The 22,468-nt window shown below is 34.4% G+C and overlaps 1 protein-coding gene across 1 annotated transcript in view; it reads left to right on the top strand.

The window, feature by feature from the left end:
- The window catches only part of LOC129802802 (protein slit), a 133,215-nt gene extending 112,704 nt beyond the window's left edge, over positions 1 to 20,511 (top strand). Inside the window, exons 4-5 of the mRNA XM_055848903.1 lie at positions 8,469 to 8,629; positions 16,828 to 20,511. Of these exons, the coding sequence (XP_055704878.1) occupies positions 8,469 to 8,629; positions 16,828 to 17,569 (903 nt within the window). The 3' untranslated portion in view covers positions 17,570 to 20,511. The remainder of the gene's footprint in view (positions 1 to 8,468; positions 8,630 to 16,827) is intronic.
- Positions 20,512 to 22,468: the final 1,957 nt, after the last annotated feature.

Below are 22,468 nucleotides of genomic sequence, written 5' to 3'. Positions count from 1 at the left end.
TGCACATCATTATTACATGCAATACTGCACAACTGACTCTATTACAGGGCAATTTTCGCAATTTTTCAATTTCCTCTTTCATCTGCCACAATTTGGCTTCAGGATATAACCCGGGAAATACAAGCACTTAATAAAAAAAAATACATTCAGCCTCATTTTCAGCAAATAAAAACAGAAATATAATTGAAATAAAATTCAGATAGAAGAATACTCCATTTTGTTATTCAAATGAGGTATAAATATTCATATCAATTTAATAACAGGCGTAAAATAATATTCATTCTATTTATTATACTTTTGAATTATTTAGGTGTTTTTTTTATAAACCCCACACAATATTTTTATCAGAATTTTTATGACTACATCTTTTACAGGAAAGTATGTAAAATTTTTAATTTAAACCTCACAATAATTTTTTGTTAATTTTCTTCCGTTTTGTTCAATTATAAAATCGAATCTGGGATGAAATTAAAAAAAAACATTTCCAATATTTCTACTTTAAAGCCAATTACCATAAAGATGAAAAAAACATTCTGTTTCAATATTATTATTTTTCATTGGAAAAAACTCCCCATGAACATAAAAAATTTAATAATTAACAAGAAAATTAATATATTTCACTATTCATTTTATTAATTACCAATTGCCATAAGGATATTTATTTGTAATCATACAAAAGCATAGGTATAGAAAAAAAATCCCACTTGGTAAATATATATTTTCATTTCAGGCATAATCTTCTGGATAAAATTCCCTCAATTATTCTGATTAAAAGCCCATTTCGTAGAAAATATTTTACACATGGGACGCATTTCATTTATATTTCCATTTAAATATTCAATTCTCAGTAATGTAACTTTTTCCAGTCAAGCTTTCTATATTTTCTCATAAATATGTAAATCTTTATTTTAGAAATGTATACGGCTTTTCCTATACTAATGATGAATTTGTGTTTCCATAATACTTTATGAAATTGTTTGAAAAAAGCTTAGCCAGTGGACGACTTGTTGCTTACTTGGTATAAAAAAAATCAAAATATCGAGAATCTTTTTTGTCAGTAATGTCTTAGGGCCTTGACAGACCTGAGGATTAGCCGAGAGACGACTTAGCGTAATTATATTAGAAATAATGGTTAAAGTGCATTTCCATCATTTTCCACTAAAGCTGTCTATACATTAGGAAAAATATGGATGAGTGGCCCTTCAATAATACTATTGATAAAAAGCTTCAATTATTGAAGAGAATTATTGAAGAAAATGCCTCCACACAGGAACTAATACGTTTCAATATTGACAGTTCGTGTCATCTCTCAAGTTTTCTTGCGGCTTGAGATTATTTTTCGTGAAAATTTATTATTTGGCTGCTGGAAAAGCGTGGAAAGTGTTTGTTGAAGTTCATTGAGATAGTGTTTAGTGAATATTAGTGGAAAATTGTCCAAAAGTGCCAAGGAGAAGTGTTTTCGAGAGATGTTTTTTGTAGTGGAATTCAACCAAGTTTTACTAGAAGTTTTCACTCGTTTTTTTTAATTATTGGTAGTAAACCTCTTGTGCATCACTGTAGAGTTATTTAATACCATATTCCAATTTCCAAAATGATCCGACACATATCCGGATGACAATAAAGTTTTTCAGAACTTCGAGACATAAAACATAACCATTCTCTCGCTCGACGTCGAGCAGAGAGGTCGCCTAGGGGAGCGGGCTGTGCTCCTCGGCCAGGGGAGCGGTCTTTGGACTCCTCACCTCGGGGAGGGGGTGTTACCTCCGTAAAATCAAGATAAAAGTAAGAACAAGTTCAAGTGCCACCAAGGATACCAATTTCTACCGCATTATCGGCGGTATGTGGCATCCTGGTAGAATAGGATTGAACCCATTCCTTTATTTTATGGGACCAAGAGATAGTGAATCCCTGGGAGGGGGTAATACCTCCAAAATGTACTGTTTAGTTCAGTGATAAAGTTTAATAGTTTACTGATAAAATGATTTATCAAAAATCAATTGTGAATTATAGTTAAAATCCAGAATACAGTGCAAAAATAAAAAATTCAAGAGATAAAGAGGAAACACCAATAGGGTAGATGGATTCGAACAATATAACCAACGGTACACGGATAGCTGATTGGATGAGAGAGCTGCTTTTTTTTCTCCCTAATTAAAATTGAGAACAAAGGACAGAATGGTCAACTCCCAATCGATGACGTGAGGCGCATCTTTTTATGGAGGCTGCACAGAGAATTAAGCTTAAGGGAGGCTCGAAGAAATGCAGGGCCCGCATTTCGGAGAAGATCCACAATGGCTTTTTCTTGGAGACTAATCACAAAGGAGAAAGGAAAAGAAAGAAATTTATAATGAGTCTTTGTAAAAACAGAAAATTATCAGAATTGTTAGCTATAATCGCTATAATACGTTATATTCAAACATGAAATATTTGACACATATTGTAAACCCAAAATGTACATGTATATTAAGCCGATTTTGGCTGCTATACAATAAAATTTCATTCATTCATTCATAAAACATAACCTCAAACTTTGCTCAAAATAAATTTCTGAAAAGTGTACAGCAGCAGGAAAATTCTGTAATTCACAAGAGTGAAAAGCATCAGTGTGATGTGTTTGTCGTTCTAGAGAAGTGGTGCAGCAGTTTGAATCGCTGACTGAGGGATTTACTAGCTATGCTCAGTTTCCTCGATGGAGGTATTGAAGTGCTGAAAACCGAAGATTGTAACAATCTGACAGCAGCTGCCGGAGCCGGACGGGTGGATGCTGCGAGTCCAGTGTCGGCTGAGAAGTTAGCCCACATCGTCCTGATGATGAAAAAACGCGAAGTTTTTTCCTGATGAGGCAGCTGAGGGACATGTGGCTGCTGTGAGTCCAGCCTCGGCTGAGAAGTTATCCTTGATCACCCTGATGATGCAAAGACTGCGAAGTTGTCCCTGATAACACTGTAGAAAGTGCCAGTGGGATGCAGGATCCAACAGTTGGTGGTTTAAATACATCCGGATGTCTTTAGTTCCACATCCAATAAATATTCTCTTCATTTAGAAGTTGAGGGACCCTCATATCCGGCTGTTGGATTATATATATTCACAAGCAGGGACTGTTCGACTTGTAAGTGCTTCTGCTGCCCAAAGGTTCATGGATACACTCAGCAGCTCTTTCAGAGATTCACAGAAGGGAGTTGCAGACAGATTATGGATACGACTCTGCTCCAGAAGTACAGAAAAATCTCAGAGAAACAAAAAATTATTGTATGTATAAAATTGTGAAGACTTTTTTATTTAAAATTTTTTTATTAAAAAAATAAAATTAACAAAAAAATAAACAAAAATCTCTTTCTTTTTTCCAATATTGTGTCACTTCAACTGTGGCTCCCAGTCTCTTCGCTTGATAAGATCTCGCGCCTTATCTATTCCTTGATATTTTCCTTGTCTGTCAGCCAGTGTTCAGGTTTATATTGAAGAGATCCACAGGTTGTGTTCCAACTAAAAAACTCACGGGACCTGCTAATGCAATAGAATGTCTCACTTGCATCCCAATTCAATTCCTTACCTTGATCTGTTCTCCAGCTGGATGCTGGGATTGAGATCTGCTTTGTCTCAGAAGCCTCAATCCATGTCCAGATGCTCAATTTACCCCCAATTTATATCTGAACAAAAACTTTCACCAAAACTGGGGTGAATTCCACTAGGAAGTCACATTCCCTGAAACACACTTTTTTTCTTTTTCAACTTGCACCAAAATCGACAAATAACATTTTTCGAATATTCTGCAACACAAAATTTCGAATTTGCGTGAAAACGAAAATTAATATATTGAAGAAAATATCTAATGAACTTGATATCGACCATTTCTTCCATATTCCACTTCAATAATATTATGGAAGAATAATATTGATGATATTTGTCTCAATGTGTAGGGGTAAACAATATTGAAAGACAATATGGAAGAAAAGTCATCCATATTGAAACGAATATTGAAGAAATTGCCTCCACATTAGACAAATTTTCTTCAATAATCCAAATTCATGTCCATATGTTTTGCTAATGTGTAGGCAATTTTCATCAATATTAAATATTTATTGCAAATATTGATGAAATTTTCTCCTAATGTATAGACAGCTAAGTCGTCTCTCGGCTTAAGTTGTAAGTATGTCTAGGGCATTAGACACACTTCCGACTGAGGATTTCGGTGGCGCAATAGGCAAGACCGTTGGCTCTTGGGCGGATCGATCCCCGGCTTGACTCACAGTGTTGTGAGTTCGAGTCCTGCACGGTGCAAAGATCTGAATGTCTACAAAAAGACAGTTTCACTGTAATATAACGTAATAAAAATACACCGCCTGTGCCCAAAAACTCCGAGAATATGGAAGAAGCGTCCACACTACGTGGAATGCGTTCCTGGACGATCTACGATCAGCAGATTCTTCCAACACGGGATATACAACAACATGATTGAATTGTAACAGATAATTTCCCGATACGATTAATAATTAATAATAATAACTTCCGACTTAAGCCGAAAGACAGCTTAACGTAATTATAATCAAAATAATGATTAGGTTACATTTTTTGTTATTTATTTATTTTTAACACTCGAGGCCAATGCGCCCCATACCACTAAACCCACAACCCGCCAATACTCTGACGCTGGTACTCAAGCGGCGACCCCCGCCGTCTTAACAACAGCCTCCACAAGTAAACGGCGGAAACCCCATCAGTTTCCCACTAACTAAACCGTTTCTCAGCTTAAACTAAAATTACGGATTAGTCAGGAGTTAGTTACATTAAGCCGTCTCTCGGCTTAAGTCGTAAGTGTATCTCGGGCATAACTCTAATAAATTATTTATAACAAAAGAGTATGAATAATTGGACTAGTACGGTCAGTTAGTTCTAATTGGCGACGATTTTAACGCAAATAATGACCTGAGTTTGGACTTATTGACTTTCTACTTTATACGACATTTCGGAGATGTTTGTCTCCTCCTTCAAGTATGCAGATAAATAAGGATAAATCGTGTGACAGGGAATTTTCAATATAACCACTTTACAACACTGAGAGAAATCTGAAAAAGTTAAAATAATATTCCGGAAATGTTAATTTTACCCTGCAGTATTGATCCGAAATCGGTGTAAATATTATCCTTTTTAGGTGTATTAGGAGTTAAAGTTACCCTTTTTCATGTTATTTTTACTCTTAAAAATGTGTAAAATTAACATTAAAAAATGTTGATATATTTTTACACCTAAGAAGTGTTAAAGTTATGAGGAAAAAAAGTTAATCGCACCCTCTTTTTTTTCTCAGTGAAGGTTCAGAGCACAAGAACACCATGAGAGTCAATTGCGGACTCAAATAAATAATTAAGTATAAATGATTAAGAAAAAGATCGAAGCTCAATGTACACTGTCTTTGTATAGTTGGAAAAGTAAGTAACGCCTCATTGAGAAATAATTACAATTTTGCTGAAAATTACAAGAAAAACAAGTGAGATAAATAAGTTACGGCACATGCTAATTAGAAATATAATATTTTTATATAGAAATTTGCCTGAACTTGACCAAAGACCCTATGATAAATATTATATAAATAGATTTATTTGAGTTACAAAAGCTTCTTTTCTCAGGTTAGTTTAATAAACAAATTACGCACATTTCAAATATGTATATATTTTAAATTCGACAAATGCTGATTTATCTGACGAAATATTTTAATGAATACGGAGGAAGTTATTGTAGAGGAATTTATTCCTCTACAACTTTGTCGAAGATATTTTTTCTCTATTTTAACGAGAAATGTGCTTAAATTGAGCTAATCAGTATTGATATTTTCTGTGAGCCAAACATTCCAAAAAATAGGGCTCAAAATTTCATTATTTTTTATTTTACATAATCCTTCTACGAATCCCTTGAAACTTTGTAAGTTTAAGAAGGTTCATGAAGGCTATATAATAAAAATTTCAAGCATCAGTCTCTTTTATTTTAGAAAAGAGTGAATATTGAATTTTTCGTTTTGACAAATTTTGCCCCGGTCTCCCCTTCGTCTACCAAATAATTCTTTCCAATTGTATATCTAATAAAAATTATATTAGATCCATTCACTGTAATAATTTAATAGTCACAAAACAAATATCTTTCATTAGACTCCAATGGAACACATGTTGCAAAAAATAAAAGCGTTAAAAGCGATGAATAATTAAAAAAATATATATATATTTTGGGGTGACGGTGCTATCTTCATAGTCGATACACGCTTCAGTTACCTTAATAACAAAGATTTAATTAAATTAAAACATCAAAACTCTTACGTATTTTAGTCTTTTAAATTTGCGGTAACATGATAACTTCTTTTCGATAGTATCGACTGTCGATTTTTGAAAAATTGAAATGATAGTTTTTTTTTTGTAAATAATATAAATTAATATTTATTAGCCTTCACATTCTTTTAAAGATGGTACAAAAAATGATCTAATGAAATGTTTAAAAATCCGGCATTCACTAAATCTAGCAGATACAGATTTATCGATACTATCAATTCGATAGTATCGAAAAGTAATTATTCCACCCCAATTTCTTCTTAGAACAAGTTGAATTCCTGAAATAAAAAATGAAAAGCCGAGTAGATATTTTTGGAGACAAAAAGATAGGGAATCAACTTATTATATATGAATTTGCTCCGTGTTTCGAAACTTAAGATTTAAAAAAATTTAAATTGGCTGCCTTCAAGACATTTGAGACTGGTCATCAAGGTTGAGACGGCGGCGGACGCTTGGTATTGGGGGGGTTAATGTAAAGACACATGTTCGTAATAAAATACAATACAATACAATACATTGGTTGCCTATATTGCGTATATCTTATTTATGTACATTATTTATCATTTACTCATTTTATTTCGTATAAAAACTTTTTATTTAATTTGTATTTGCCTTTCAAATAGCATAACCTAACCGGATTACATTAGGTTGATTTCCCGTATTTGACAATTTTGAATTATTTTTCCAAATGAGGCACTTTTGAGTCATCAAAAATGATCAAGTTTTGGCAAATTATTATCTTTATCATCATCATAATTATTTTTGTTGATGAATTTGCCAAAATTTATCATTTTTCATTCCTCAAAAGTCTGTTATCTCAGTTGGAAAAACAATTCAAAATGATCCTGTGAAGTATAGTCTTAAAATCAAAATGATCAAATACGTGTAGCGCGTGAAACCAACCCAATGTAACCCTTTAACGACGAGACATTTCTTACGAACTGAAAATCAACAATAAAATTAAACTGGGAATTATAATCAATGATAAGTCTTCCATCTATCCTTGGAAAGTCCAACAGAGTCTGATTCGGTGTATTTTACGCCTCTATGAACCATAGGGACAAAAATAGCCCAAAAATTTAAATAATTTTTCTGACAATACCAATGAATAATAATTTTCGCTTTAATGAAAAACATTACGTATGAGTATTGTAGATTTTATTGCCAAAAGGATTTTGCTTAAAAAAAATTGAAAGTATAAAAAATAAATAAAATCAATTATGAATTTGAGAATTTAAAAATTCGCCATTTTTGAGCTTAAATATTTACTATATATCAAATAGCTGGAGATTTGCAAAAAATACCCTAGATTCCTTCAACCTTTTACTTTGCAATTACGTACAAACATAAGAAAAAAATAATTTTAGGTAGTCAGGAAAAATTATTTTCTTTATGGGACACCGGTGTTCCAATCGTCCTTAAAGGGTTAATCCGGTTATATTCTTAGGTTATGCCATTTGAAAGACATATGGTTGGTTTGTACATCTCTAAAGATGTCGAATGATGATAAATAATAAAAAATAATCTGTTTTTTGATTATTTATATCCAGGTTAAAAATTACCAGTTACAAGAAGTTAAAAGAAGGAAAACCATTGGAAAATCCCTACAAGTTATATTCAAAATTTTCAATTTTAAGGATCCAAAATTTCAAAATATAGAAAAACTTCGAATTTATTATTGCTGATATTTAAATAGTTAAATAATATAAGATTCAATGAGATATTCTAGGTTTATCTTGAAAATTAACTCAAAATGTCTTACTTTAGATTTTTATTAGAAAAAAAACTGAGAAATGCTTTTTAGAGCTATGACTCTAAATATTGACTTATTGAATGTTGGTTCCGTTGCTGCCAATTGGTGCTAGTTGCATATGTAACAGTATTTTCCCAGTAAGGGTATGAGTATTTGGAAAAACAAGAAATACAGAGGTAAAATTGTGTAAGTTGGAAAATTGTGAACAACCCTTAAAATGAAATGTTTTGTCTGTAAATATTGAAAGTGCTAGTTGGTAAAATTTCTAATTGAATTTCAAACTGCATAGCCAGATCATAAAGCTCTGAAAATGTCTCTTGTGACTCTCACAGTGCAAATAAATTTAATAGTGGTGTCTTATTTAAATTTTCCCTAACCACCCTCAAACCATTCCCTCATTTCAGGTGATGCCAACTGTACAATTGTCAAAGCTGTCGAATCTAACGAATTTATCACTGAGTGGAAATAGTTTCTCATATTTACCCGCGGTGGCACTATTGAATTTATTCAACTTGCGGGAATTGCACCTCGATCGTCTCGAACGCTTGACTCGAATTGATTCACGGTGAGTAAACATTAATTGCTTGTTCATGCTAATTAATCGTAAATAGCTGCAAGAGACTGTCCCTCCCTCAGTAAATTGAAAACCCAGGGAGGTTTATGGTAGGAAGGGTTTTGTACAAGCCAAAAACACACACGGAAATTTATTCACACTCAATGGAAATAATTCTTCCCGAGTCAATTTGAAAGGATTAGACTCAGGAAAGGGATATGTTTAATCTGAAGCAATTTGCATTAGACGGTTCGCAAATCGAAAATCATCCCCCGTGAGGGCTTAAGGCAATCTTACAAGCCGAGAAATGGGTTTAGGGATAGAGATAAATTTAAGCATGATTGTTATGGATATACTCGAAAAAGCTCTTCAAGTATTTAAAACCAGTGAATTAACTTTCTAACGAGTTTTTCGGCATTCCTTCCGGTGAATTATTTGTGGTAGTCTAAGTGATTAAGATTTTGAGATTGTCTAACCTCTAAATTAATCAAGATTAATCAATATACAAAATTTCTACTCGATTTTTAAGAGTTCTGTTTATAAATAGAAATCATAAATCACATCATTCAATTCTTGTATCAAATTATAGTCTATGGCCTCTACACACTAGAAAAATTTATGTCCATACCAAGGGGGAGATATTAGGGTGAAAATGTGTACACTACTTCCAGACACTTCCACAATTTGTATAGAAGAGCCCTTTACACTTCCAACATTTCGGAAGACTCCTAAAAATGCTCCAATACTTCCAGCATTTCTTGCACTCCCATGCACTTCTCATACTTACAAATCAATAATTTATTTAATTATTATGAAAAATCTAATTAACCTTTATATATTTTGCTTATATTTTGAATTTCTGACAGCAGATGGTCTTCCACACTAACGATAATTTAATATTATCTGTGTTTTATGACCAACAGAATTTTCTAAGAGACCATTGAAGCTACTTTTGGAAAAAAGCGTTATGAAAAAATATATTGTCGTTTCTAATTTATTGAAACTGTGTTTATAAGTCTGTAAGAGAACAAAAGTATGAGTTCAACGAGTGCAACAACTAATTTAGCACAGTATCGGCCATAAATTTCTTGACAAAGTTATATTAGAGATATTAGGTGGAAACAATGATAAAAAAATACTTTTTAAAATTTTTCTTTTTGCAAATGCCTTGCTGTCAATTCTAAAAAAAAAAATATTTAATACCGTATCAAAAATAATTGTTTTCCAAAAGTTGATCAATCGGCTAAAAGTTTCTTATCACATTTGAAAAAGTTAATTGAGTAACTCTTAAAAATAGACAATGTAGCGGTCGGATCAGCGACATGTTTTTAAGGTTACTCTCAAAACCCCATGCACCACCACGTTCTTACTTCTTTGCCGTTAATCCCAAAGACTTCATACCCGTTTAAATATAGCACATGATCCGGCAAATCCTGTACTCCGGAACTGGAGCATGCAAATATTAATAGGGGTAGGTGGAGCTACTTTGAGCTGTGGGGCTACATTGTTATACGATTTTTTCGCATATTTCTAATGGAAACTGGGTTTTAACATGATGCAATTTGGATAGATAAAATAATTGTGGATCTAAATAAAATAATTGTAAGGCCCAGCTTCATTTAAAAATAGGCGAAAAAGTCGTATAACAATCTAGCCCCACAGCTCAAAGTAGCCCCACCTCCCCCTAGTTGACAATAATCTCAAAAATCTAAATGCAAGTTATGCTGAAATAGCGAAATTAATCGGAAAAGGAGACACTCTACTGTTTGGCAGATTATAATTCGGTTCAAGGATCTCTCGAGACTGTTGCTCAGAAGCCAGAAGAAAGTTGCCGAAAGCCTGGAATTCAAGACAAGGGAATGTGAAAGAAAGTGCTTGAGTTTTTCGAGAAACAACTCAATCTTTCCGTGTGATATCTTGGCAAAAAGATAGGAATACGTTGAAGCTTGGTCCATAAAATCAAGAAGAGACATGGTTTGATAACCGACAAAAAGCATTAAAGTGCTAAAACAAAATCACAGAAACTCAACGATCATCTTTCTAAAGGATTCTAAGCTACCAGAAAGATGTTTAACCTGTCCTGCAATCCGGAAAATTGAGAAATACTGGGAAATTTTGAAGACAAATCCTCAGGAAGAGGGGCCAGACAGCCTAAAACTGGCCGAATTTTGCGAGGAAGTTTAAGAAAGCCATCCGATACCGTGGAGACGGGTTTTTCAACTCCTAAATGAAGAGAATTAAGAAGTTGCGAGAATTCGGCGAGAAGCCATTGGTCTAAAAAAAAAACCAAAATTCCAGAAAAATCCTAATAAAATTATCTTTCCAAAAATATTTTTGTAAATTTTTGAAAACCATTTTTCAATGGTCAAAATTTATCGTATTATACACGTTTTAATAAATATTATGAATTAATTTATAAACATCAACTGAATATTTCCTTGGAGAAGTTACAACACAAATTAGGCTATGATAAATTTTAGCGCTATTTACTCCATTTTATTATCAACGGAACTTCTAAAATGTCAACAAAACTTATTCGAATATCCTGCAGCTCGAATTTAAAATCTGAGCTAAAAGTAGAGTAGGGTGGAGTCTACACTTATGGATGTTTTACACACTTATGGACAACACAAAAATCTTAAGTTATTACATTAAACAGATTTTTAAAAGTCAAAAGAATTGTTAATTTCATCATAAACTAATAATTTTATAACTTTTCGAAATCTGTTTTACATAAGAACTTAAGATTTTTGCACGCTGTCCATAAGTGTATAACATCCATAAGTGTAGACTCCACCCTATAGTTTGTAAAATTCGGAATTAAACAGAGAAGGCTTTATTTTCGGACACTCCCACTTCCAAAGATTTCCAAACATTTCATTTTCAGCTGTACACCACTTCTGACCCTAATATCTACCCCTTGGTCCATACTGAAGAGTTTGTCCTAGAATTTGCTTCAATATGAACATAAATTTCTTTAGTGTGTAGAGGCCATTATACCTAAAGTAAAAAAAGTAAAGTAAAATAACATCAAAATATTCTAAGTAACCTAACTTTTTAATTGACATAACCTCAAATTTGAAATTTTCTGAATATTTCTGTATTAAATATACAAATTATGAATGAATTTAAAGGTTTATTGCTATTTTTTTTATTACAAATTACCTATAATTTACACATAAAAATAATCTAACACAATTTTCAATTGACATAACCTCAACACCTCAGAATCTCTGTAATACCAATAAACACTTGAGCTGTGAGAAACACTAGAAATTAAACTAAGGTCTATTGATTGAAATTTGTGCTGAAAAACCAAACAAGGGTCCCTTTTGTACAACAAGCAGTTTATCTGTTGGGATGAAATTTTTGGGTGGATCTCGTATATCTCACAAGATTCGCCCATTTGTCTCCAAATTGAAAGGCATCCTCCCTGAGCATTCCAACATCCTGGCAAATCCCTCGGTATCCTCATGTACATCTCCCGCATATTAAGCATGCTGTTTGCTCAAGAATTTAAACAGTGTGTCTGATACCATTCTCCCCCTTGGTATATAGTTTCAATTTTCTCTCCCCAAAACTGCCCAGTTCTATGTGGATGGGAAATTTGATAATTTTATAAAGAAGCCCCGGACTCTGGGCGCCAAGTAAACAAGCTGCAGAAGAATTTAATATGCAAATGATCTCCGAATCCTCATTGTGTCCATCTCGTTCAGTAATTTGTTGAGCTCTTCGCATCCTTTGTCCACACGGCCGGATGATGCAGCCACCCAGGGCCATTGTCTATTGCTGTGGCATCCGCGTGGGGACGAGTGGACTTGTGGAAAGTACAATCAGCAATATGTTTGGGCATTGTAATATTAAACCCTCGGCGACTGTTAAGCTATCGCACAATTTCAGGATTGTGCAATTCCCGAGTAATCGGAACGGGTAAACAGGATCTTTTGTGCGACACTAGATACACACCCTTCTATATTTATATCCCAGCTTTAGGGAGGCATGTTTTGTGTCCACTGATGGATTTATCCCCAAACCCCATCAGGTTCCGGCAACAAGCATCATTCCTCAATGGAAAATGGGTCGAGAGCACCAATTTTAACCCGTTCACCACAATGGAAGCACCCAAATCGAATGACAACCTCAAGATATTTGCTCCAGTGTCCCGTAAATTACTCCCCAGAAACGCCTCCCAAGACATCCCTCTTCGACTGCCAGTGCCAGGACCAGTTCTGGCCCTTTCAATAACTCACTATACACACCCAGATGAATGTGCCTCAATGGAAAACACCCGATATTGCCCCTTACCCTCCCAAACAACATAGATCCCATTTTCACTGGGCACAATGCAGCAGCATTACAGATTCACATGCTTTAGATGAATTTCAATCAAGAAACAGGTGTTTAAGCGTCGTCGTATGGGAATGTGCAGATTGAGAAATATTTCTCAGAACCATCGAAACAATCTATGAACATATTTCGGTATTTACATCAAATGTACATTGCACATCCTTCTAGTTATTTACAGAACTTGTAGAAAGCTGTTGCTTGACCCATTCACCCATTGAGGAAATCGTTTAACCCTTTCAGAGGCGATTGGTTGATACAGTTCATTAAGAAAAAGATTAAAACAAAAGAATATACTTTTGATGTTTTTAATAATTCTCGCACTACATTTTTGGCGAGAAATATATTGGGAAATAAATGAAATAGTTTTGGAAGTTCAATTACTGAAAACAATTTCAAAGAATATTCTAAATCCTAAATAAGAGCTAATGCCGATAGGAATATCAAGGAAGAACCATTCATCCTTAAGGTCCAAATAGACTAATCCTCGAAAACATTTATCCTACAAAATTTGGACTGTGAAAATGTATCTCAAACGGTCATACAATGATGACCTAGGACACGGATTACTATATTCCTGAATAGTAGGTAGACATTTTTGTGTCCCATAATAGTGTAAATCATAATAATGGGGGTGGGGCGGTCTGTGCGGCGTGATATTTCCTCTGATCCTATGAGGCTATTCTGATGATTAGATGACCTGTTTGATTTGGTCTTGCTTTTTTTTAATTTCTGCGTTTGTTATTTATTTAATGATATTCAGGAATGAAATTTAATTATTGGTTTAATCTTTCTTTTTTTTTTAATAAAATAATATAAGTGACATTTCCCTCTACAATTGGGCGTATGCCCGAATGGCTCACAGCTCAGTTTGAGCTAGCCGTTCTCATTGTTCTCTCATAATGCTTAAAACCGCGCAAGTTGGACAGATCAGTGTTTTTCCTGTTTTTTTTTTCTTTACGATTTTATGTGAAAAGATTTTCTTACAAGGTGTTTTTTTTTATCATAAATTTGATGAATAATTTACCATGGCATACAACCTACGAAAAAGCTTTTCCACCGTTTTGCTCTGGAGGTTGAGCACCAACGCTAAGACGGCGGTGGACGCAAACTCTCAAACATCTCACAAAAATCCTATTGTAACGCGCTATTAAGACATTGTTGATGAAATAAATTATCTATCTATCTAAAGTGAATAAAAGTACGAATAAAGACGTCGTACTCTTGCTTCTTGATATTCTCAAGACTGAAAATCACTTAAATCCTACATTTTCATTCCTCAGCATCAAATCGCATCATTCCTGGTTGCACTTTTATTTGGTTTATTTGCACTACTATGGGACACAAAAATCTCTACCTACTATCCAGGAATATAGTAATTCGTGCCTAGGATCGACTATTAGAGGTCCTTTGCATAAATCTACTTTTTCTGATCCTTTACTGCCAAATTTTACATGCTAAATATTCCCAATGATCAGCAGTCGCAGGTCTTCCGGTGTTCGTCAGAGAATTCGTTCTTTTGAAATCAAAAGACTCCGAATTTTTGCCAAAGCTTTCAACCCTTGGTGTGGATCTTCATCAGTGGGTCAATTACAACCATTTTTACAGTTTGAAAAAACCGTCTTTCGTCTGCTTAAAGTGGCAGTAATTGAGCGAATGATGAAGACCATGAAGACCCACACCAAGGTTTGAAAGCTTTGGCAAGAATTCGGAGTCTCTTGATTTGAAAAAGAACTAATGGTGCTATTCCAATGAAAAACTGAGCATGTTTTTTTAGCACATTACTGTTTTCAAGTACTAAAAAGTCCATGACTGTTCCCACATGTTATTTCAATTAACGTCAGATGGCATTGTGATCGGGTGAAAGCATGCTTGGCGGGAATATTTGAATTCGGATTTCAGTTGGGAAATCGACAAGATTAATTTAATGTTTCCACTTTCATAGTATTTTCTACATTTTCTTTATCATGATTGACAAGATGTAAGGTTCTTGTCTCTACACAAAACTTCATATTTTACCCCGTCCTTGTCGTGTTCCAAAATCACCAAATAGTGATGACAGGAACCAACACAAAAGAAAAGTTCAACTGAAATCCGAATTCGAATAATCCATCGGAGCAAGTTTTCACCTGATCACAATACCATCTGACATTCAGTCAGTGTGGAGTAACCTGCCATGTTAGATTGGTGGTGTGATGCAGTTGGATGGTCGGGAGTTGGTAACTTTAGCCTCAACCGCAGGTTTTCCCAGGTTTTCCATGAGTTTTCCCGTGAATGCTCAGTGGTGAAAATTCGGAAAGCAGCATATTAATATTCTCTACTCATTATTTCCCTTGAAATGACGTATGGGAACAGTCATGGTCTATTTTAGTACTTGAGAACAGTAATGTGCTAAAAAAAACATGGTCACTTTTTCATTGGAATAGCATCATAATTCTCTGGCGAACACCGAAAGAGCTGCGACTGCATACAACTCTGCCAGATATATCGCTCCTTGGAAATTACAAGGGGTCAGCTCACTTTTTTGCGATTTTGAGATTTTAATACACTTAGAAAGACAATTTAATAAATTTTCAGATGATATAAGTCATTAAAGTTCGTTATTAGAAAAGTTTTTCAAGATTTTAATCTTTTTAATTACTTGCATAATTTTGTTTGAAGTAAAGGGGCACAAAATATATTCATCGTTCAAATTTTTGTGAAACAGGGGACTAACTCAAGCAAGTTGATCCCTTGTCATTCTAATTTCAGCAAAAGTTTAAACATCATTAAGAACGACAAGGAGCTAACTCATTAAAAAGCCTATTTTGAAAGGTAAAAATATAAAAGTTTCGATGTTTACATTAGTGCTCATACAAATAGAAAAGAAATAAATTGTTTTTGTTCAGTCATTTAATTGAGATACTTATTTACACAAAGTTGAATTTTTCATGATGTCTCCTGAAAAATGGCCGAAAATTAGTTGGCCCTTGTAATTTCCAAGGAGCGATATAATTCAAGGATCAGCCTGAGTCTATTTGGGCCCTTCCTTGCCTTACTTACTTACGTCCTTAGTGGACCAGTGGAGTCTTCCACTGATGATGGACGAGGAAGTGTTGAAAGCAGAATTGGTAGAAAGTAGTGCCCAAATATTTGCCTGTGCCTGATAATTCTTCTTCTGGATTTTTGATGCCCTGAAGAAGATCCCATCCAAGATCGAAACGTTGACTAAGAAAATAACTTAAAGAACAAGAAAATAGACCGAATTCCCACCTTGACTTGCCTTTAATATCCCTACGGTCGACAACCAAGAGTGGCTTTTCAGCTAGCCTATTTATTTTTACAAATCTACATGACCCATTTCTCCAATTTTTCAACAATAAAGGATGTAAAATAATCTTTCAAATTAAATTTCAAAATTCCTAATCCATCATCATACTCAAACAGTCCGTCTGAAAAGCTTAAGTAGAGTGGATTTTTCTCTAAAGTCATATTAAACTTCAAGCTATTTTCGTCAGGGGACCTAAATCAATAGATAGGGATTTTACCATGATGATATTGTGATGAAAATCACGTGGATTTTTAATAATTGCCTGCAGATTTTATCTACCATCCTCCTGGCAAATATTTACCATTCAATTTTTGTCCAACGTGCTGCACCTGGCCAAGGGAAAAATTGTGAGTTTTCCAGGGAGCATGTGTGAGTACAAATCGGTTAACAGTTGAGGGACAGAAAATCCCATCTCTGTGGACACACATCTCATAAACGATTTTAATACGTCGACTAATCCTTTGGGTGGCTAGGCAGAAATCAATGTGATTTATCTCGGTGAATTATCCAGCTCCCTAATCGGATTTTCTGATTTTTTTCTCTTCCCATTGTCTAGGGCTTTGGTTGACAATACCCATCTACAGCGAATCACACTGGACGCCAATCAAGCTTTCTACGACTTGCCACCGCGTCTCTTCCATGGGAATCCCAACCTCATGGATGTGTCGATGCGCGGAAATGGCTTGAAGACACTCGATGCTGTGCAATTCCCACTGGATCAGCTAAGGAGACTCCAGTTGGCGGACAATCCACTCGAGTGTAATTGCTCCTTACTCTGGCTGTGGCGACTGGTGAATGAGGAAGAGGAGGAGGTGGGTGCTGGAGATGCGACAAGAAGTGGAAGCCTCACATTGGACAGTGAAGCTATTGGATGCGATATTGTGGAGGACTCTGTAAAGGTCCGCCACAGACTGATAGATATGTCCGAGGGAGATATCCAGTGTCCAGCTCGTCTTGTGACCATCGTCTGTGCTGTGCTTACTGTACTGCTCGTCACGATGGCTGGGGTGAGTGTGGTGCTGTATCTGCAATTCGCCCGGCGCCGGAAGCGGATAGTCGAGGAGAGGAAAAACGTCAATGAACGGATTGTACCGCAGCAGATCGACAAGATGGAACTGGAGCGATACCTCCAAGCCCAGGCACTCACGAGCGAGTACCGAACCCTCCGACCCTGGGAGATTCCCATCAAGGAGGCAGATCGCGAGGAACCAGATCACTACGAGAAGTTCGACTACTTCGACCACAGAAGAATGCCACCCCCGAAGGCTGCCCCTGCACCTCATGTAGTCTACGTATGACTCCCAGGCATCGGCCACATTTACAGGTAAAGTGGACCCAAGGCAACTCCGGGTGCACCTTCAACCCTTTCAGCCAAGGCTCTTTCGCAACAAAAGAACATACATCTGGCGCACATCCCATTCTCAACTGCAACAAGTCGCAATTGAGGAAACTTATGAGCTTTCGCGCGTTATCCGACCAATCCTTCCTTCTGTACATAGTATCTCATAGATAGCGAAGATTAAGTGATTTTACAAGTTAAGAAAAAATTAAATTTTGTAGGTTAATTATAACTAGCATTATTTTTTCATTCACAACCTAAAAATCATTTCTCCACAATTCATATTTAGGAACCTACGTACCAATTAGAAGTGCATTTTCTTGGGGTCACTTTCATCCACTTATCTCACTTAGAAACTCAGTGGGAACCTCTACAATGTTGAGGTACCTTTTCAATAATGTCTTCCAAAATCTCTAGCATTTCGGTTAATTCAAATGAAAATTCATGGGAGTATCTTAACTAAAAGATCTTCATAGCAGTTAAGTATGAAAATTGGCGATTTAACTTAGCAATATAGGAAAATCATATACGTAATTTTTCATCACACAATTCACAAATGTATTTCAATTATCTCTGTTATGAATACCTATCGGCATCACAACCGATTTAACGGCATAACCCCTGAGTCTCTGACCGTCGAGAGTCCGTTACTGTTACGTTTCCATTTTTGATAGTTCTCGTACGGCAGCGGTACTGTAAGTCTTTCAATATTTTCAAGTAAACCTTCCTCAAATCATTGAACAGAAGCTTATTTAGAATTCATGATTAAATTTGTAATGTTGAACCCACAATAACTTTTGTTTTGTCAATATGTTTTTGACATTTCAATGAGAGTGAATAAAACTGAGATCTAGTCATCTCTCTCTCTCTCATAGGAAATTTTGAAAACATGTTTACAAACAGAAGTTATTGTGCATTGGGCATAATGATCAGCGCACAATAAATTTCGTTTGAAAATATGTTTTAAAAAATTTCTATAAGAGTAAGCGAGATGACTAGATCTAGATCTCACTCAATCACATTGTAATGTCAAAAACATGTTTACACAACAAAAGTTACTGTGCGTTGGGCATAATACTACAATGAATATTTTCAATGTTTTACACGATTCTGGCGTTATTCTATAGTTGGCATTTTCAACAATCGTTCAACTTAGCTTTACTTTATTAGATCGAAAAATGTTTATTTTGGGGGACTCCTCTTTGTATTTAATTTATAAATGAATAGTATTGCAGCAAACCTTTTAAATATCTTCAATTGACTACAGTAGTCTCTCAAATTTGAATCTCATAAATATGAAAAATTGGATGATTGAGAACCATATTTCTGTGCTGTTTCCTGAATATTTACGTGCATTATGATCGTATAAAATGAAAATCGAAACGTCTCCATAAAGATTTGTAAGAAAGTCCGGGTATTTGATTCGAAGTACAATTTAATTCCACATAAATTCTGTTAGTTTTGGAAATATCGTTTGAATTTAGGAGGTGACCGTGGTGTCACATATAAGATTAATATTAATATTAATAAAAGCCGAAGAGAGAGGTATATAGTATGCAAAATTTCAAATGCAAGATCACGTGTGTTAGAAAGAGTACACTCTAGTGGAGTAATAAGATGAGTAAGATATTACTGTTCGTATTAATTGTTTTCTGAATCGTATTATAGGCAATTCGAGCAATTTTCCATGCGTGCCAACTGTGATTCGGTTGGTTTTCGGGCGATTGTATGGCTTCCAACTTTGTACGCAGAGGGGAAATGCGAGAGAGAGGCAAGATAAAACAATTGCTATCTTTTTTTGCCATTCTCGCAGTTCAGAAAGTATTAATCTTAATATTAATCTTATATGTGACATGGTCATGAGAAGTATCATTTATACCCCCGAAACGTTCGAATTTAGAAGACTCTTCTGTATCTAGACAGACGATTTAGTAAATAAAACTGCTAAGTTAAATCGGAATACTTTTTTTTATATATTTTAGGGACCCGTCAATCAGTAAAGTTACTACCTTCCTATTTTTATGAAATAATTGTGGCCTTCTGTTAACCTTTTAGATGATTTTAAGCTAAAGACTCAGTTTACCTAATTAATTCTTTGTTCTTAAAACGAAGCTTTGCCCTTGTACTGTTTCTGAGATCTGTTACAACCATAACCTAATTTTTAAATTCAATAGTCCTCTGTAGATTTAAAGATCCCTTATATTTTTATGGTGATTCGAGCTTAATGAAAACAAGAAAGTTAGATATTATATGTTTTAGGATTTAATCTAATAAAAATGCAGTGTTTACATTCATAGCATTGGTCCTTAAGTTACGTATACAGTTAGATGGCGTAGATAGGTTGGAATTACTTCCGTATATTCTTGCTTTTGATTCTGTTAAGATTCTGTTTATAAAGCCCAACCTCAAAATTGACTATTGAGTATTATTAAATGAAAATTCATTAAATGAATTTTGACAATTTGCAAGGAAAATCCCATGTTGGAAAGAACTTGAAGCAGTTGAGCATGGGAGGTGCGGTCTAGTTGTTCGCAGGAATTTTGTTTTGTGTATAAAATTAGCTTGGAAGAAAAATGTGCAAAGTCAAAGTGCAAATGTAAGTCAAAAGAAGATGCAAAATATAATTAGCAAGATGAGAAAAAAAAATAGTAAGAAATTCTGCATCTTCTGAAAAGCAATAAGAGTAATGGATAAAAAATTATAGAAAAAAAATCCTTTAAGTGACAAAAAAATGGTGAAATTTGAGAGAGAGAAAAAGAAATGAATGTAAAACAGCGTAAATGAGAATTATTGAATATATTACTATTTTCATATTCTATGAGGAATTTGTATAAAAGTATTTATAGAAGAACAATTTAATATTAATTGTGAATTAAAGTGAAATACACAATTGCAGTAGAATTCTGATTCTCCCAAAAATTAAAACAGATATGGGGAACAATTTTGGGTACGATTACTGATATTAAATACAGTATAAAATTAATATAATTCCCAACCACTAGCATTTATCACACATTCGCGGATTTATCTGGGATTCTTTTGTATATTTTCATTTATTTTAATGCCATTTTTGTGGATTCAGCGCTAAACCGCCAATTTCATAATTGAACGACGTGAAATTAATTTTTCAAGCCCAAAAATCCCCTCCCGTAAAAATCTATCTGGAGAAACAGGAAATAAAACACCAACGATCCTGGAAAATAAATCAAGGCTGGAATTGTGCTCTGAATGGGTTTGGACCACTTGAATTCTACTGTTTATTCCTCCAAGTGGATGTATATTTAAGAGAAAGGTGAAGAGAGAGTGAATTTGAGGAAAAAAAATCAATAAAAAATAGAATAATTAGGTAAAAAAAGCATATTGTTAAATGAAATATGAAATTTCTATATGTTCAGTAGTTTTCGTGGCTGCAGTTTATTTCTTTTACAACTTTTCCATTTATACAAACCTCCATTTCAGTTTAAAGCTAGAAATATCGACTGAAATAGCCCCTTTTCCATATCTTTTTTTTTTCATTTTTCTTCTTCTGAATATATAAATTGAAGATTATTTTGTTAGCAATAGTTAGAGATATATAAATTCATAGACATTGTCATTGTGATGACTTTTGCAATTAGAAGTGGAGAAAATATAATTTTTCATACTTCTATTGTGCCATAAATTCTATTCTATTATTCACCCCTCGACAAAAGTGCAAAATTGTCGTCTGGCAGCAAAGGGGGTAGTCAATGGAAAAAGCAAAGGACTTTTAAATGCGAAACGAAATAGTAAAAAGTCCAGAAAAAGCATCAATTTCAAAAGAAGTAAATAGTTTTGAAGAAAATTTCATACAAAATTTGTGTTTTTGATGTTGAAAATAAAAATTTTCAAAAAGTTTTTGGATTTTGAAAAAATTCTACAACTTGGTTTTTAAATAATTTTATTTAAAATATTTTTGTTGTATAAATTAGGTTAACATATTTGGTTAAATCTCTATTTCCAATATTGAAACAATGATATGTTAATTCTCGAAAGGCTACGGCAGCCTGGGCAGTAAACTTTCGAATCAATTTTCAAATCTTAAACAATACAATTTCAGTGAAAGTAAATAATGAAATATTGTTAGTAAAGGCAAAATTATGCAATTACACACAGAGAAGTGATTTTGAGAAAGCGGTGTTGAATTTGGGGTTGAATTTGGTGTTGGTGTTGCTTGAACACCAAATGTAGTAGCATTCACACCAAATTAACACCTAGTTTTGAATCAATGGTGTTCTATGAAATGCTTTGGCGGTGTTGTATTAACTCCACCACAGAAATCTCTGAAATGGTGCAAAAGTAACACCATCAATTTTCTAAACAGTGCTGTTGCAACGCCAAACGGTGTTCGTCGCTCACCATCGACCACACACACAGAAAAATGAAAAATTCTTAAACAGAAACACCCAGGAATTTAATTTCAAATCCCATCCAATGAATGCCAATGCCCTAATTCTAAATCCTTTGATCATTTAGTTTTAGTTGCAAATCTGTAGACATTTTTCATTTATTGGTGTAAAAGGAACACCTATATTTTCTTGAGATGGTGTGATACAAAATCCACAATGGTGTTCCAACAACGCTAAATTTGGTGTTAATAATTAGTGTAAAATTGGTGTAATCAGAAACCCAAAGCCGGTGTTAGTTACTTTGTGACACCACTTGGTGTATTCTGAACACCGAATTGGGGTTAGTTGATTTTGGGGTTGAGGTTGGTGTGTCCGACAACACCATTTGGAGTTGTTATGCCACTAAAATTTCTCTGTGTGTACAGTAGGTTCTTTAAAAATCGAGTATTTGGGCCCGAAATTTCAATTTCGAGTTTTTTACTACGAAAAAG

This window comes from Phlebotomus papatasi, chromosome 2, assembly GCF_024763615.1.
Source record: "Phlebotomus papatasi isolate M1 chromosome 2, Ppap_2.1, whole genome shotgun sequence".
Classification (NCBI taxonomy): domain Eukaryota; kingdom Metazoa; phylum Arthropoda; class Insecta; order Diptera; family Psychodidae; genus Phlebotomus; species Phlebotomus papatasi.
The sequence above is the reverse complement of the archived record's forward strand: the minus strand, read 5'-3'. Positions and strand labels throughout refer to the sequence as shown.